The following is a 14,868-nucleotide window of genomic DNA, read 5'->3' as shown; positions in this document are numbered from 1 at the left end:
GCGTTTAACTATTTTCACTGCTATTCATGTAAACTGAGATATAAAAACATCTTTCGCGTAAGTTTGTTGTTAGTTTGGTCCTAATTCCTATGTAGTGCGTGCGTTGCTTACTTTAACTTGACTATCGTACGGAAGTCAGAAACTTTATTCCACAATAATGCAAGGCATTTTTTGCCGAAAAATAATCGTTTTTACTTTTCATGGATGAAAGATTTATTCATTTTCAAAAGGAAAATATGAAGCATAAACCTATCTGTATCGCACTAAGCAGGATGGATTGCCACTCGCTATTTTCTTGATAAAAAAATGCAATAAAACTTTGTCTTTAATTTTTAATTTAATTAATTTCTGTTTACCAAATTTGATGGTACAATAAAAATATCTGATTTTCAACAAAAAACTTGAACACAACACAATTCTTGTAACACGTCACGATTAGTACGATTGTTACGACATAAAGATTTTCGGCTTGTCTTGTTTTTGAATGAAAGCTAAAGACATAGGCTAGTTATAAAGGTTTCTTCGCTTTCTTGAGTGATTACCTTTGTGTGTTTTGGTGAAATTACCAACTCAAACACCGTGGAAAATGAGTTACTTGCAGGCCGAAATGTTAAACTTAGGGCCAATGAAAGGGACTGCTTTGGAGAATAGCAGTGAAAATAATGAAAGTGCTTGCTTTTTGAATGAAGAAGCAGTGGAAGATTTGATTGATAAAAGAAAGAGAGCCAAAAAGAATAAAGAATTCCAGGTAGGCCTATTGGCGTTATGTCTACAGGATGCATTTGAGAGAATGCTATTGAATATTGTTTTAATGTTTCCCATATCATGCATCTTATTGAACACGTTTAACAAAATAAAGCAAAACTAACAGTGAGTATGTAAGATGATTTGAATTTTTGGTGACCACATATACAGCAATATCACTTCAAAACAAAAGGTTTTGTTATACATTTGAACTGATCAAGACTATTACCGTTATGGTTAGAAAATTGTTTCCCATCTGGAAACTGTTCTGGAAAGGGTTGGAAACATTTTACTCGAAGCAGGGATTTCCCCTGAGCTGCCACCACCTCAAGTTGAAAAGCTGTGGATAGGAAATACTTTCACCTTTCGGCCACCCAGCTCCTGTATCATTAACAAAGATGTAGTGAACAAGGAAGCAAAGGAAAAAATGAATAATATCATCTCTACATTTGGCCACATTTCTTCAGACAGGTTATGAAGAGACATTAAAGATAAATCTGTATATCGCTTGGTAGGCTGATAGCTTAGGTGCGACCCAGACTGCAGAGTTTGGCATAGGGCACTCAATACCGCTTTTCATGAGCTTCAGTGCTGCACTTAGGTGCGTTGTTTTTCTTTTAATGACTTGGACAGAACATCTGTGCACTCAACTTTCAATTGATTTAAAAATTGAATATGGTATGGTATGATTAATCTCAGACTGAGGAAAGTCTTTGCATGACTTAAACCCTGACGAAGATTTCTCATTGCTCGAGCCTCGGTTACCAAGCTAGCCTTTGTGCAAGTTCCGATTGTCACACATTGTTTTTGTTTTGTTATGTTTTTTGTTTTTGTTTATAGTATTGCCTAAATTTAGAACTGTCCACCAGGTAATTATTTTAGAACCTTTATTATGAAGCAAGCGCTCGAACCACTCAACTACCAAGCAACTACGTTAAACTATGTGCAGTACTGAGTAATTACGCGCCTAAGTGTACATTTCCATATCGTTTTTGAAGAATTTTTGCGCACCGCACTTGTCATTTTTTGTTGTTTAGCGTACCCAAGATCTTACTCAAAACAGCCATACTCTGCAGTCGGGTGTAGGTCTAATGTTCTTGTCAGAGTTTAAATTTAACAAATCCTTTCCAAATAACCACCGCCATCTTTTGTGGATGGCAAGATTTTTTCAATTGCTTATTCTTCATAATGGATATTGTCGACCAAGTTTGATTCTTTCTTAAACTGCAGGTGTTCTGGGCATTGGATTGTAAAGACTCAAAGAGTTTGTTCTGCTAAGTAGCATATGATAGTATGAATTTGTTTAAACAATAAAAAAATTTTGAAAATATGTTGCCTAGTTCGTACTTTACAGTGTTTTGAATCTGCGCACTTGACTTGTTCAATATGACATTTAGATACGCAGTCAGCAAAGCGCATGGCGTAAAAAGCGTAAGAGTTTGCATGTTACCTAATTTTGTTTTGCTTGTCAAGCAAAGTTAAAAATAATCAACTAGAAGAAAATATAAATATAAATCGAATTATTACATTTAAACGACACACAAACACTTAAACAGTTACAGTTACTTACATTTAAACAGTTACCACACAAACACTTAAAGTATTTTACGTCGCATGCTATGCTGACTTTTTATCAAATAAGTGTAGTACGTAGGATTCAAACTGCTGTAAAATAAGAGTAGGTATCATATTTTCAAAGTTTTGTTTTATCGGATGAAGAAATTCATATGCTACTTACCTGAGCAAAATTTTTCCTATCCAATACCTAGAACCAAAAAACGCTTTTAGTTTAAAAAGAATCAAATAAGATCGACAATTTCCATTTTTTAGTATAGGTAGTCCAAAAAATCTTACCATCCTGATAGTAACTCGGAATGGGTGAATTATGCCAGTTCATTTTCAAAATATTTAAAGTTAACATTTTTAGAGACAAGCTTATGATGGAAATTGCAGAATCTTTTGCAAATATAGAAGAAGATGACATTGCCTACACATTGGAACGAAAGATAAAGAAACGCGATGAGAAAGCATCCAAATCGAGTGGAGATATCGTTGAAGCGATGGAACAAATTTCACAAGCGCTAGAAAAGCTGCAAAAAATTGGCATGGCTGTTTTCGAAGATAGATATTTGGCTGAAGATGAATCAAGCAGGTCTGTATTTGAATAAGAAGCTGGGGTACGAGAATGTATCACTAAAGCTCTTGTATATGAACTATAGAAAGTATCCTTACGATGATTACTTTAAATTATGTTTAACCGATAGAGCACGACGGGGGGGCACGAAATGGAATGCGGCAGCCGCCAAAAAGCGTGCTCTGGTCATGAAGTCAATGATCGTATTGAACAATCTGCCCGATGGTAAGACTTGTCTCCCTTCTCGCAAACCTCTGCCTGTAAGCTGTTATTGACATTATCTGATGTCGATAGATATTGAATCGTTTCAAGCCAATTATGACGAAGAAGACGAAGGTGAACAGAAGTTGATGTCAAAAATCTCTGAGAACTGGCAGGTATATAGGCTACTGAACGCAGGTACTTTACTAGGCTGTTGCCTCATTAGTTGCTCACAGCTATTGAATCTAAAATATGAATACATGCAATACCAACAACGTCTTGCATAACTTCTAACTAAAGTCTAATGTACTTTCATCCGACCTTTACAATTAAGAAATAAGGTTGATAGAGTTGATTAGTTGACTATTACCTAGTGTATGCTACACAATGCATAAGGTAATAGTCTACTGAAATTGAACTAGTAATTGTTCAATCCAAATAAACCCAAGTCGCCTTTTAATGAATAGCTGCAGAGAGAAACTACGATGCGCTTCAAATCATCAGCGTTGGAGTGTATTTCATTTTGTTGGAAGCGCATTTTTTTCTTCGATTAGAAATTCTTTTAAGGTTGTATTGCAGTCTTCTTTCTGAAACTGTAATTTGAAAAGTGGGAAAGAATTAAATTTGTCGCAACAGATTCTTTTGCAGGCCGCACTATGTGTTTGCCAAATGATAATTTCTGCATGCGCGCACACATTTGCATAGTCGATGGCCATAGAAGAAAGTCCTTCGTACTAACAACCTCGCTGCAATTAATGATTTTAACAATCGTTACTGAAACCTTCTGTGGATTTTACGTAATAAGTTGATGTTTGTTGAGTGTTAGGTGTTATAGGCAGGTTCAATTAGCCATTTCGTGCCAGGTGTATTGTCTTCGTGTCCAGATACCACAGTGAACCCGTTAGTGAAACACAATGCTGTGTATTGCTATAAAAAGATATTTTGGATCGTGTTAAAGTTGTTGTCAATCGAGATTCTACTGTATAAGAGCTTTTGTGTCATTCTCTAGGAGGTGGCTGTAGAAGTCCGTGATATTTTGATATCGGCTCATGAACTGAAAATGATAAAGCGGCCAATGAAACTGATGGTACGCCGTGCGCTCTTCCTCTTCAAATTTCTGATGGGGCTGCTAGGATTGCGCTCAAATCAAGTTAGAGGCATTTTACACAACTGAGAAGTTGTAGACTCACATTTTGTTTCCTTTTTACAACAATTTTACCGTATTAACTTTACATGGTCGCAGTTAAAATCAAATGAAACCGAGATGGTCAACTTAAAAACAGAGACCAGTGAACTAAGCAGCAAGGTTGGCTATTTGCACAATGAATCCAAGAACTGGAGAGAAAAATTCAGCGACGCCCAAGAGAAAATAACAACGCTGATAAATGAGAGTAAAAACCAAGATATAAAACTAGAATCTCTTCAGAGGTCCCTGAACAGCAAAGATGAAATCGTGAGAAATTTTGTTTTCTTGGTTTTCCCTATTATTGATTTGTTTGATAGTTTGTCAAATTTGGTTGATTACTGCTGTTCAAATTAAGTTTCCTTGAGCCTAGCTATATTACTCAAGTTTAAACGACTTAAACATCTACAAGTGTGTTATGTAGATTACCGAACTTCACAAGGAAGTTGCAGTACTAAATGAGAAACTGGAATCGGGAAATATATCCATAGAAGAATTAGAAACTTTGGAACGTGAGAAATTGGAAGCTTGCCGCGCGATGCAACGCGCAAGTGTGTGCGAAGATGCTCTTTATGAAATGAAGACAAAAATGAAGGAAATTGAAGATAGCAAAGAAGAAATTAACATAGCTTTGGGGTAATTGGGAGAATTGGTCACACAAGCCAGATATTTCTAATTTTTTTCTCATTTTCTGTTTTAGCTTCTCATTATATTGAAAATTGCCGTGTTTTAAACAAAAAATTGCTTGTTTTAAACATCCTCCAATTGTCTATTCTAGTGAGAACTAACTGTGATGTTATCTTCCTCTAGGATCAAGGATGAGGAACTTGAGTACAAGGACAAGCAACTGGCTTTCGTGCTATCTGAGCTCAAGGCCAAAGAAGAGCTAGTTCAGAAGATGAAGAATTTGCCAAATGATGACGACGCCGATCTTCGTGGATCAGTAGGAGGCAGGAGATATAGAACCAAGTCCCGGAAGAGCAGGAAAGAAACTGTATCAGTCACAAAGCGCTCGACCATTTGCGCAAGCTCACCAAATTTGAAGTTAGATGTGACAGATCCGGAATTTGCACATAAAGGTAAAGTTTAATGTAACAATCCTAGTAAACATGTGTTTAGTGCACAACAAAACTGCCCCCATGTATCTTGTTATTTTGTTAACGCTTAAAAAGTCCACACGTAAAATTTTGTTTAGATGAAATGATGAGACGACCCATAAGCATTTCAAGTACAAGACTTTTTTCCAGACATTCAAACTCGAAGTGAGTTTTTAATTTTTATTTTTGCGATGCTAGTCGTGGTTTTATTAATGTTTAACAAATGTTATTGTTCTAAACCTGCCAAGGACGAGACTTCTCTTGCCTATCTTTCAAGAATTTCCAGGAGTGAAGGATACCACGGCTGACCCTATTCCTGATCTTCCCCCGGGTGGGCACGGGGCAGAAAATGTTTTGTCGGAAGATCCACCTGCTACTCCATCTGTTTCCATGACCCCTCCGGAAGCATCCCCATCCAATGCTCGTAGGATGGGACATGGACCAAGCAGCAAAATTTTGTCCAAAGAGGTGCAGCTGCTTATGTCTTGCAAAGGACATGAATATAGCAAATTTTGTGAGATTAGCTTCAGACTCATGATTTCTCTTATGTGCAGTTCACTCAAATGGTGAATGAACTGAAGGAGAGTGAACGTGCGCGAGCTGAACTTGAAACCGAAGTCGATGAACTTGAAAGAGAACTCGAGATACAAGACGCAAGGTGACACTTTCGGAGCGGGCTTGTTGATTAATTAATTATTATTTGGAGTTTTTGTTCAAAATCATTTCTTGGATTTAACAGATTTGAGAAAGTTTCCCAAGATGCCAAACGACAGCATCGCATCCAGATGCTTATGGAAGAAGAAAAATTAAAGTCCGGAACATCGAAACTGTACACTGAGTATTTAAACGTTGAAAATATCATCAATAAGTAAGTCAAAATATTTTTTGTGTAGCTTATGCAGTCGTAACACAATAGATTTGTCTCCCGTTGTGTAAACTGTAAGGTTTATATTTTACGGCCATTTCTACATTTTTTCTCCTATGATCGGTGAAAAATAATAACGTGGTGGTCAATAAAAAAGCGGGATGACAACACAAATGTTAAAAACAGGTATAAATGGGATCTGGCAGTGTTGTTTGAAAAGTCCTTGATGGACGACGCCTCAAAGCTTGCTAAAAGTGCCTACTACTACAACGCTCCCACCAATCCTAGCGATTTTGTGGCAAGTGCGCAAACTACAAATGAAAGGTGAAGTGTTATGCAATTAATCTGCGTTTTTGAGACCTTGAGTTGTCCGATTTCAAACCTGCATTTTTTAAGGCTCCAGGAAGCATTTGACAGTTTATTGCGAGCTGTTTCGTTAGGCATGCAATCCATGCAAAAGTCCCAAGCAGAAATCCGCAGGGCGGCTGAGGAAAAGGTCGGAAAAGAGACGTCGAATCATATAAAAGTGCTCACTGAAAAATTGAAGATAATAAGTGACATGCAAGAAAAGATAAACTCTTACCAGGAGCGCTTCGAAAAGGTGACGAAAACATTTTCGATTTCGACAACTTATGGTGCATTTTTCAACCATTGAGACTCTCATTACAGCTTCAAAGTGACCATGAGGAGTGTCTAAAGCAAAACGCCAGGCTAAAGGAACAAAAGAAAGAATTGGTTGAAAGCAAAAACAAGCTTCTTGTTCAACTCAGAGTATGTTAATATCTGTCACTTGCTAGCTCTACATCTTGAAAGCTCATGCTATTCTGCAACATTCTCGCACAACAACTCTGTGACTGAGCTCTTTTTTCAGGAATATGAGGATGAAATTATGAAGCATTATAACGCTGGCATGCGGAGGAAGACCTATGTGCCACAGGATGATAATCCCATGACGAAGGAAGCGTTGGAAGTTGTCTTGAACTACGCCAAAGATCAAAACAACAAGTTACAGGTATCTCTGATCCTCCTCATATATAATTGGTTCGGAGGTTGTTTGTCCATTGCTCTGTAATCTGTTTTTGTCTGTCGCATATCAAGCATAGACTGGCGGAAACCGAAGAGCTCTTGGAAAAAGAGAAGACGTCACGTGGTCGAATGGAAAAGGCTTTTTTCATGCAGCAAGGTAACGTTCATCTTCCAAGAGGAAATATAGCTTTGGAAGGATCATCGCCGCTTTCATCTTCGAGAAAACGTCAGGATCAGCCGGCTGCTAGTCAAAAAGAAGATGGCCTTTTCCCGGTATTTTGTTCATTTTCGTTTCGTTTGATTGGACGTTTGAGTAAGAGTGATTACATCTGTACAGTCACAAGCGAAAACTAGGACAGGAAAATATGCTCAAACTTTGTCCAAACTTGATGAAATGTCAAAATACGCAAAAAATGTTGGAATGGAAGACAATCTTCTCGATATGTCCAAAGAAACCTACAAAAAATGGCAACATTGCATTGCAGTACGTTTTGCTCATCTGGTGAAAAAGTATTACATGTTCAGAAGGTATGCAGTGGATGGAAATTCAAGTCCATCTCAAATTTGTGAATATTTGGCCCTGTACAACACTAGTTTATAATTGCTCGGTGCATTTAAAATATCCTCCTCGTGATTTTAAAGAGCGTTCACAGCAAACGAAAACCTTGTTACAGTTTGAAGCAAGTGCAGAAGCATTTAAGTGACCAAATGTTTAAGCTAAAAAATCAGCCAATCGCCGTAGAAGGAGAAGACACCAATATAGCCAATAAGGAAGACAAAGCTGAGATGAAAGGCAAGATGCTTTGTTTGGGAGCACTGGGGCATCTTTGACCCATTAAATGTTTTAGATATCATTTTATTTAGAAAGTGACCATGTCACTAGAAATAGGTCACCGCAGCCCGCTGTTAGGTTAGCAGAATTTGTATGAAAAGGGTTGATTTTAGCCTTGATTTTATTGAAGTTAGAGTTAGATTCAGGTGAAGTTCAGGTTGTTTATAATAAAGTTTACGTTAGATTAACAAAAAAAAATTGTGATAAATAGCTTCAGAAACACGACTTTTTTCCGGTGAAATAACGGCTTGTTTTTATTTAATTTCTTGTTCCAGAAACCTTGTCAAAGCGCAAAACGCGCATTCGAAATAAACTGCGTAAAATGCAGGCGAGTTACTGGCAGATCGAGCACAAGGCGAAAAAGCTTCACGAAAATCACGAAGTTGAGAAACATATTCGTGAAAATATGAAGTCTCATCGTCGCCAGATCACTCAGGTCGCCCACAAAGTTGCCGGGGTGGTGATCGCTTTGAAGAAGACAGGTTATTCTATGATTAAATTATCAACAACTACAGTCATGTCAACCATTAATAAATAAATTGAACGAGTTATTAAACTGATAATGTCCTTGCTTTTTATGTCACTGGGATTCATTATATTAATAGATGCCTATCGACAAGATGCAAGATCAGAGTCAAGGATCAGGATACAGGCAGGTATGGTATGGTTAGTATGAGGCTGTTTCACTATGTAGGCGTGACGTCAACATCGCCGAAATGAAAAGTGCAAATACGGCGCCGCAAAGTCATTGAAGTTACGGTTTTTGTCATTAATTCCATCAGAGGTTTTTCTGCCAACCGAGAGTGTCACGTCATCAGAGAAGCTTTTCCAAAAACCGAAAGAACACAACGACGCAATTTCCGAGACCGAATTCGTTCCGGTTCTCAAAAATAGAAGCCTTTCAAATCTGCCAGCAGACACTAGTTCTAAAATATTTAGCGGTGAGCGGGCTCCTATAACCCTACACTTTACATTGTACGTTTCAAAACAGTTCTCTACTTATACGTAAGCGCTTGATTTAACGGTCGTTAAGTCATATTGATCACAATGGAAAGATAATTGCGTGGATTTTCCTGACAGATATGGAACCAGTCACTGTTCGTTCAAAGTCAGTGTTACTCAACGCCAAACTGTCCTCTTCTAGCAAGCTCTCCTCGGCTTCAAAGGGCCTTGGTAAGATTAGAGATGGAATATTTAAGATTTGAAAAAGTTTAAATGTGATTTGCTCCATTTTTTTGCCTTTTGCGCTCTTTTACCGAAATGAAATTAAAACTGATCCGACAAAATGTTTGAGCAAAAGTTTTGCGAATACCATCCTCCTTCTCATATCACGAGCACAATCACATTTTGATTGAAATGTACAAATTTATGTGTGAACTGATTTCTAATTACAGCTACAAAAAGGTCGTCTGCGAAGACCATTTTTAATCGCGCGATTCCCCCTGCAAATACCCCAGATATGCTGGAGGAACCGAAAGCCTATGGAAATGTCAGCAACGAGCAGGAAGGTGCATTGGGTTGGTCATTTAAACATATTAACGGCTAACTAACTTTCAAACAAGAAAGGCTTTGTTATGCTAACCAAGATGATAGCACTCCATGGTGTTGTGTTAGATTGAGAGACTGTTTACGAAATACTAAACTAAACCATTATTTTATTTGTAAAACCATCAATTGCAACTGACATATGCAGACTACCCCTCAGTTTCCGACATCAAGGACATCCCGCTAGATGACGCTTCTTTGGAAAGCGAAGAGTCTGATGACGTCAACGACACGCCATCGAGAATAGAAGTGACAATCTCGAACAAAAAGCAATTGCTGGTGCAGTCGTCAGCCAATTTTAAAGCTTTTTCGCGAACCAACATGACCCAGAGTCACACCATACTTCCCAGCTCTAAACGCGGGCGATCAATCATTGAACAGTATCGACGTCACAGCGTCGCTCAAAAGCCTGATGACGACGATAATGGCACCGAGATGAAATGGAACAGGTGAAATGAGTTTATATATTCAATTCAAACCTGATCGTTTTTAATTGTCATCTTCATTATTATTATAAAATCAAGCTCAATAACACCCCGACGTTGTAAATGACATTAACGTATGCTGTACGTAGTGGCCTATGTATTTAGCCAATATTGTTATACAACAGCACGGCGTGCATGCAACAGCCTGAATGCACACCAACTAAATATCCCAGGACATAATGTGTTGACAGACGAACCTCGATTAGTAGTTTCCGACGGGGCTCCAAGGTGGCGTTTGAAGAACAAAGCACCCCTGGTCACGACATGTCCCACACGACGGAGGTGGAGGTGCGGCAAGATCTCCGACAGGTCAGGAAAGCGCTGCAAGAGACAATGAGGAGAAATTCAACCGTCGTAGGTCGGAAGATTATTTTTATGGCTTTAATTGCTTTTCTAGCTTTTGCTCTCACATAATTACATTGCGTGTTTGTTTTCCCGCAAACGCGTTACTTTTGTGAAGTGCAAAGTGCTCTTAACTCTTAAGAATTATAAACTTACTTTTGGTAGTTGTGCTTGCTGTGTTTGCTGTTGCAATAATCCTACATTTGGGTTTATATATTTGTATGTTGGATTTGAGTTCATATATCCGTTACAAGTTTAGTGAAGTGTTTATCTTTCCTTTGCAGGGTCAATAGCAGATGTTCCAGTCAATTTCTCACAAAATGCAACCACTAAAACTTCTCGCAGAGACCTTCAGAAACGTCGTCAGTCCTTGGCCTACCTTGGTATAGACGAAGCAAGCAAAACGTTGCCTGGTTTCACCACTGATGAACTGATGGAAATGTTTCGGGCCCAGCAAGCTGCATCGCCGCACGCTTTGCCGGAATACGTCAGGTAAGAAATGTTTATACAAACCCAGATGTTGACTCGCATCTTCACAGTAAGATCGCTGACCTTGTACTTGAGAATTTCTATCGGATACTGTTAGAATTTCATCAGCAAATTTCAACTGTTTTTTAAGCGACAGCCGTTTTATAACGTTGTCTCACTTTAAACTCCATATTAGTTTAGATTTCTGGTTGTCCACTATTTGTTGGCTTTTTCCATGAAATATGATGCCACGCGTTACCTCTTGCGTTGTTTAGGCCGTTTTCCGCAGTTCAAGACGCATCCAATAAACCCCACGCGGCAGCCGCCAGCTTGTCTAACCGCTCTCCGCCTCAACGACGCAAAACAATTACCATCCCGAGCGTTAAGCGATCCAGCGAGACAGAGTTGAAAAGAACAAGATCGGAAATGACTTTTTACCGGAATAAAACGTCTGAGAAGCCGCGGCAAGGTTTGACTAAACCCCGATCGTATCACGAAGTTTTCCGGAGCTCATCAACATCGAAGAGCAGGGGCAAGATGTTACAACGCATCCGCACGTGCTTTGAAAAATAAGTTTTTTTCTCACAAACAGGCTTTCGTTAAATATTCATCAATTTAACAATTCAAATGGTAAATAGTGCTGGTGAGGATTCCTTTGGTTACCCCGGATTTCTACTTTTATGATTTTTATAAACATTGCTAACAATATTATCATTTCCTTGTGATGACACATTTATTTATGAGCTTACACAAAAGCGTTCATGCGTGGTGTTAGAATCGATGTGTATAAAATTCTTATAACGTGATACATCAGTTATATGCAACGAACGAGTGTTGGAAATGTTTTTGTTCCGGAAAAGAAATAGGTTTTACTAAAAGTAGAATATCTTGCAAAAAACTGAATAATTATAATGCACCTTTGCTACCGTGAAAAACGTACGTAGCGTTATAATTTGCATGCCATCTGGTACTTTGAACCAAAACACTAATTTTATGTTTTCGCTTTTAATATTTTCCAATCCAGAAACGCTATTGTCCAATGATCTACAGTGTGTTGTTCTGAAGTCTACATATCAGACAAACTAGCTTACGCTGTATGTTCCTAAACGTGAAATTGTCTTTCGACGTAGTTGAAGGAGTAAAATTCCACAAGGCTTTGCTCGTGCAAGAAATGTGATTTGAATGTTTTAAAATAACTTACAAAAAATTGTAAAATTGAAAACCATTTGACTTCCTAGAACAGTTAGTCTACAAAGAACACGGTTTTTTGTCGCAGATCGTTTGAAAACAAAATTAAGCCAACTGGAAGCTGAGACATAAAAGAAGTTCATGCACGCTGCAAACTTACAGCATTAACTAAAAAGATGGACAGTTTACAACAACTAGGTCTATTTGAAATCACCTGCTTTAAAAATATTCGTTTGCCTTAGATGTAGGTCTAGTTTAGTTTATGCATTTCGACTTGGTTGTAAAGATTGCAAACTGAATCTCTTAAATCTTATTAGCTAATCCAAAAGTTGTCCAAAAATGTGCTTTTGCCTTTAGAGCCTAAAAGTGTTTTGGATTGCAGATAAATCACCGTTCGCCAGTAGGTTAGTATCAAAGCGTTTGCAATAACACTTAAAGTCTTAAACCTATGCTGTTGTCCGCAGATAGAAGATTGGAAATCCACTTTTATTGCAAACTACATGAACGTAATCAATGTATGCAGTTGAAAATAAAATCTAAGTTATAGTAAACAAAATTAACGAAAGGCACACGAAATACTTAGGGTAACAAACAAGTAAAGAGAAATGACAAAGTAGCACTTGAAAATGTGGCACCCATAAGATTTAACAGATTTCATACACGGCAAAAAGTGACATGTTAATAGTGTAGTGTGATAGGTAGTTTAAGGGCCTGTAGTACCATTTTGAGCAGGTTTGAAACGGCAACACGTTAACAATGTAGTGTGATAGGTAGTTCAAAGAAATTGCTGTGATATGAAATTGAGCACCACTTAATATTAGTAGTCAAATGGTAAAAGGTCATTATTACAAATTCACCCACAATTTGGTTCGTCAACTTTCCTGCGCGTCCTTGCAAAAAAGTGCATCGTTTATTTTCAGCGAAACCGAGTTTTGACTATCTTATGTCCAGTAACAATTCTTGATGCCGCTTAAATTTGAGGGCGGCTAATATTAAGTTTTTCTTCGTTTTTATACGGCTTGCAAACAAAATTTACAAATGAAACTTAGCCTATATCCGAAGAAAAACCGTAAAGCAAAGTTTTTAAAATGAGCTCATTCAGGCTAGTGTAAGCTTGCAAACAATACGCCAACAAAGTTTTTATATTAACCTCTATGGAATTTCTATGGTCTTTGTATATCAAGACGGTGACAATTACTTAATCACAACATGGAAAATAACACTTGTCAAAACGTTACGTAACAGTTTATTCAATGGGATATAGAACCAGAGTTATTTAACATCAATGTAATTTAAAAATTATTCTGTTTTAAATCTAACATTGTAGAAAACAATAGGCAGAGAAAATTATTACTGTTTTTTTGTAAAGTTATCAATGGAAAACTGTAAGCTGAAAAAATGCAAGTTAAACTATGTTATATTCGATTATGCGAAGTAATAACATTTGTTTTCTAAACTTTCTGATATAAAAGTATCATCCATTACATCCAAGGTAAAGATCATAGAAGTTTTATAGATCGTAGAGTTCGTAGAGAAACTTTGATCCAAGGTATCATATGTTTGTTTTCACTAAACACGATTTAGGCTATTTGGTTAAGTTAGGGTGAGAGTATCAGATATTTTTGTAACTTGCAAGGCTTTGGCTTTCACATTTAGAGATTTTTTCTATAGGCCTATACTCAATAGTTTCAAACCAGGTTCAAGGAGCTTTAAATCATAAAGGTTTAATGGGTAGGCTAGCTGATGCAAGGACCTTGTCATGCCAGCATTCGGCAGTTTAGACCAATAGGTTATTACATAATTCGCTGCAGTTGTGAATTCCAGCTTAGAAAGCTGGTTCAGTGCGCCTGCGCGGCGGATAAGAATTAATTGCATGCATAATGATTATGGGTTTCATCTAGATTGCACGGGGGATTTTTTACCCAAAACAGCAAACTTTTCAATGTGGCCCGCGATTACTGCGGTCTGGCAGAGTCCAGTATGGAATAAAGTTTTATGTTCACTGAACAACGGAATTTTCAGAGAATGTTGTGCTCCAGCAGGCAACAAAAAAGTGCACCGGTAGGCCTATGTGCGATTGTGCCACAGGCGTCCCTGTTTTAGAATTACTTAGACGTAACTTACAAAGCAGGTTTTTTATCCATTTTGTGCACCAGATAGCTATGTTGTTCCCATGTAGACCTCAATAAAAAAATGTAGCGCACATACACATGCCAGACTGCAGAGTATGGCAAGAGAACACCCCAGGTTTTTTGCCAAAAACTATATTGCACACCAGGAGAAAATGATGCCCTTAAAAAAAAGAAAACAATAATAGTTTGTCCGATTTCTGTTGTAAAAGTCTACACCTTGCTTGCCACAAACACCGGACAGGCTTCTGGGCTTTGGCTACGAGCACACCGGCTGCTTCCTTGCACACCGGAGTACAATAATCGAAGAAGGTTTACATGAATCTTAATCGTACTTTGCTCTTGGTTTCGGTGTTTAGTTTGCTTGCTTGCATAAGCTGCCATACAAGATTTGTGATGGAGCTATTTCCTTCCACTTTTATATTGATATTGCACTAAACTAAATGTAGATATATGTTTAGAACTACCAGACTGTATTTTGGGGCATTATTTATGACATAGTCCACACAGTTACACCTTCACAGTTATTTACTTAACCCTATGGTGCTTTTTTTAAATTTTTTAATGTTCACTTATTCTGGCTCGTTTACTGCTTAAGTTCTTATTTTATCTGCTTTTTTTCATTTTGC

General features: G+C 37.8%; 1 protein-coding gene across 5 annotated transcripts; it reads left to right on the top strand.

The window, feature by feature from the left end:
• The first annotated feature begins 528 nt into the window (after positions 1 to 528).
• LOC143469046 (uncharacterized) lies at positions 529 to 11,983 on the top strand. 5 transcript variants are annotated; one of them, XM_076966588.1, is made up of 29 exons: positions 529 to 748; positions 986 to 1,215; positions 2,672 to 2,896; positions 3,009 to 3,103; positions 3,173 to 3,255; positions 4,089 to 4,229; positions 4,323 to 4,532; positions 4,687 to 4,898; positions 5,073 to 5,341; positions 5,458 to 5,524; positions 5,608 to 5,827; positions 5,914 to 6,017; positions 6,099 to 6,227; positions 6,411 to 6,548; positions 6,621 to 6,825; positions 6,894 to 6,995; positions 7,096 to 7,236; positions 7,323 to 7,523; positions 7,588 to 7,778; positions 7,925 to 8,043; positions 8,358 to 8,564; positions 8,688 to 8,738; positions 8,865 to 9,023; positions 9,163 to 9,255; positions 9,477 to 9,599; positions 9,776 to 10,076; positions 10,304 to 10,470; positions 10,739 to 10,946; positions 11,198 to 11,983. In XM_076966588.1, exons 1-29 carry the CDS (start codon positions 587 to 589, stop codon positions 11,493 to 11,495), a joined length of 4,851 nt encoding a protein of 1,616 aa, XP_076822703.1. In that variant the 5' UTR covers positions 529 to 586; the 3' UTR covers positions 11,496 to 11,983. The 5 variants fall into 5 exon arrangements, with proteins under 5 accessions (XP_076822703.1, XP_076822707.1, XP_076822704.1 ...); XM_076966589.1 differs by lacking the exon at positions 529 to 748 and having other exon boundaries at positions 1,102 to 1,255; positions 11,198 to 11,982; XM_076966590.1 differs by lacking the exon at positions 529 to 748 and having other exon boundaries at positions 1,103 to 1,215; positions 2,698 to 2,896; positions 11,198 to 11,981.
• Positions 11,984 to 14,868: the final 2,885 nt, after the last annotated feature.

Source organism: Clavelina lepadiformis, chromosome 8, assembly GCF_947623445.1.
Source record: "Clavelina lepadiformis chromosome 8, kaClaLepa1.1, whole genome shotgun sequence".
NCBI lineage: Eukaryota > Metazoa > Chordata > Ascidiacea > Aplousobranchia > Clavelinidae > Clavelina > Clavelina lepadiformis.
This window is presented reverse-complemented; position numbering and strand designations above follow the sequence as displayed.

Coding starts and splice junctions, on each gene's coding strand:
- LOC143469046 (XM_076966588.1), top strand. CDS start 587: ATGAGTTACTTGCAGGCCGAAATGTTAAACTTAGGGCCAATGAAAGGG. Junction 3,104..3,172: donor ATTGAACAATCTGCCCGATG/GTAAGACTTGTC, acceptor TGATGTCGATAG/ATATTGAATCGTTTCAAGCC. Junction 6,549..6,620: donor GCGCAAACTACAAATGAAAG/GTGAAGTGTTAT, acceptor GCATTTTTTAAG/GCTCCAGGAAGCATTTGACA.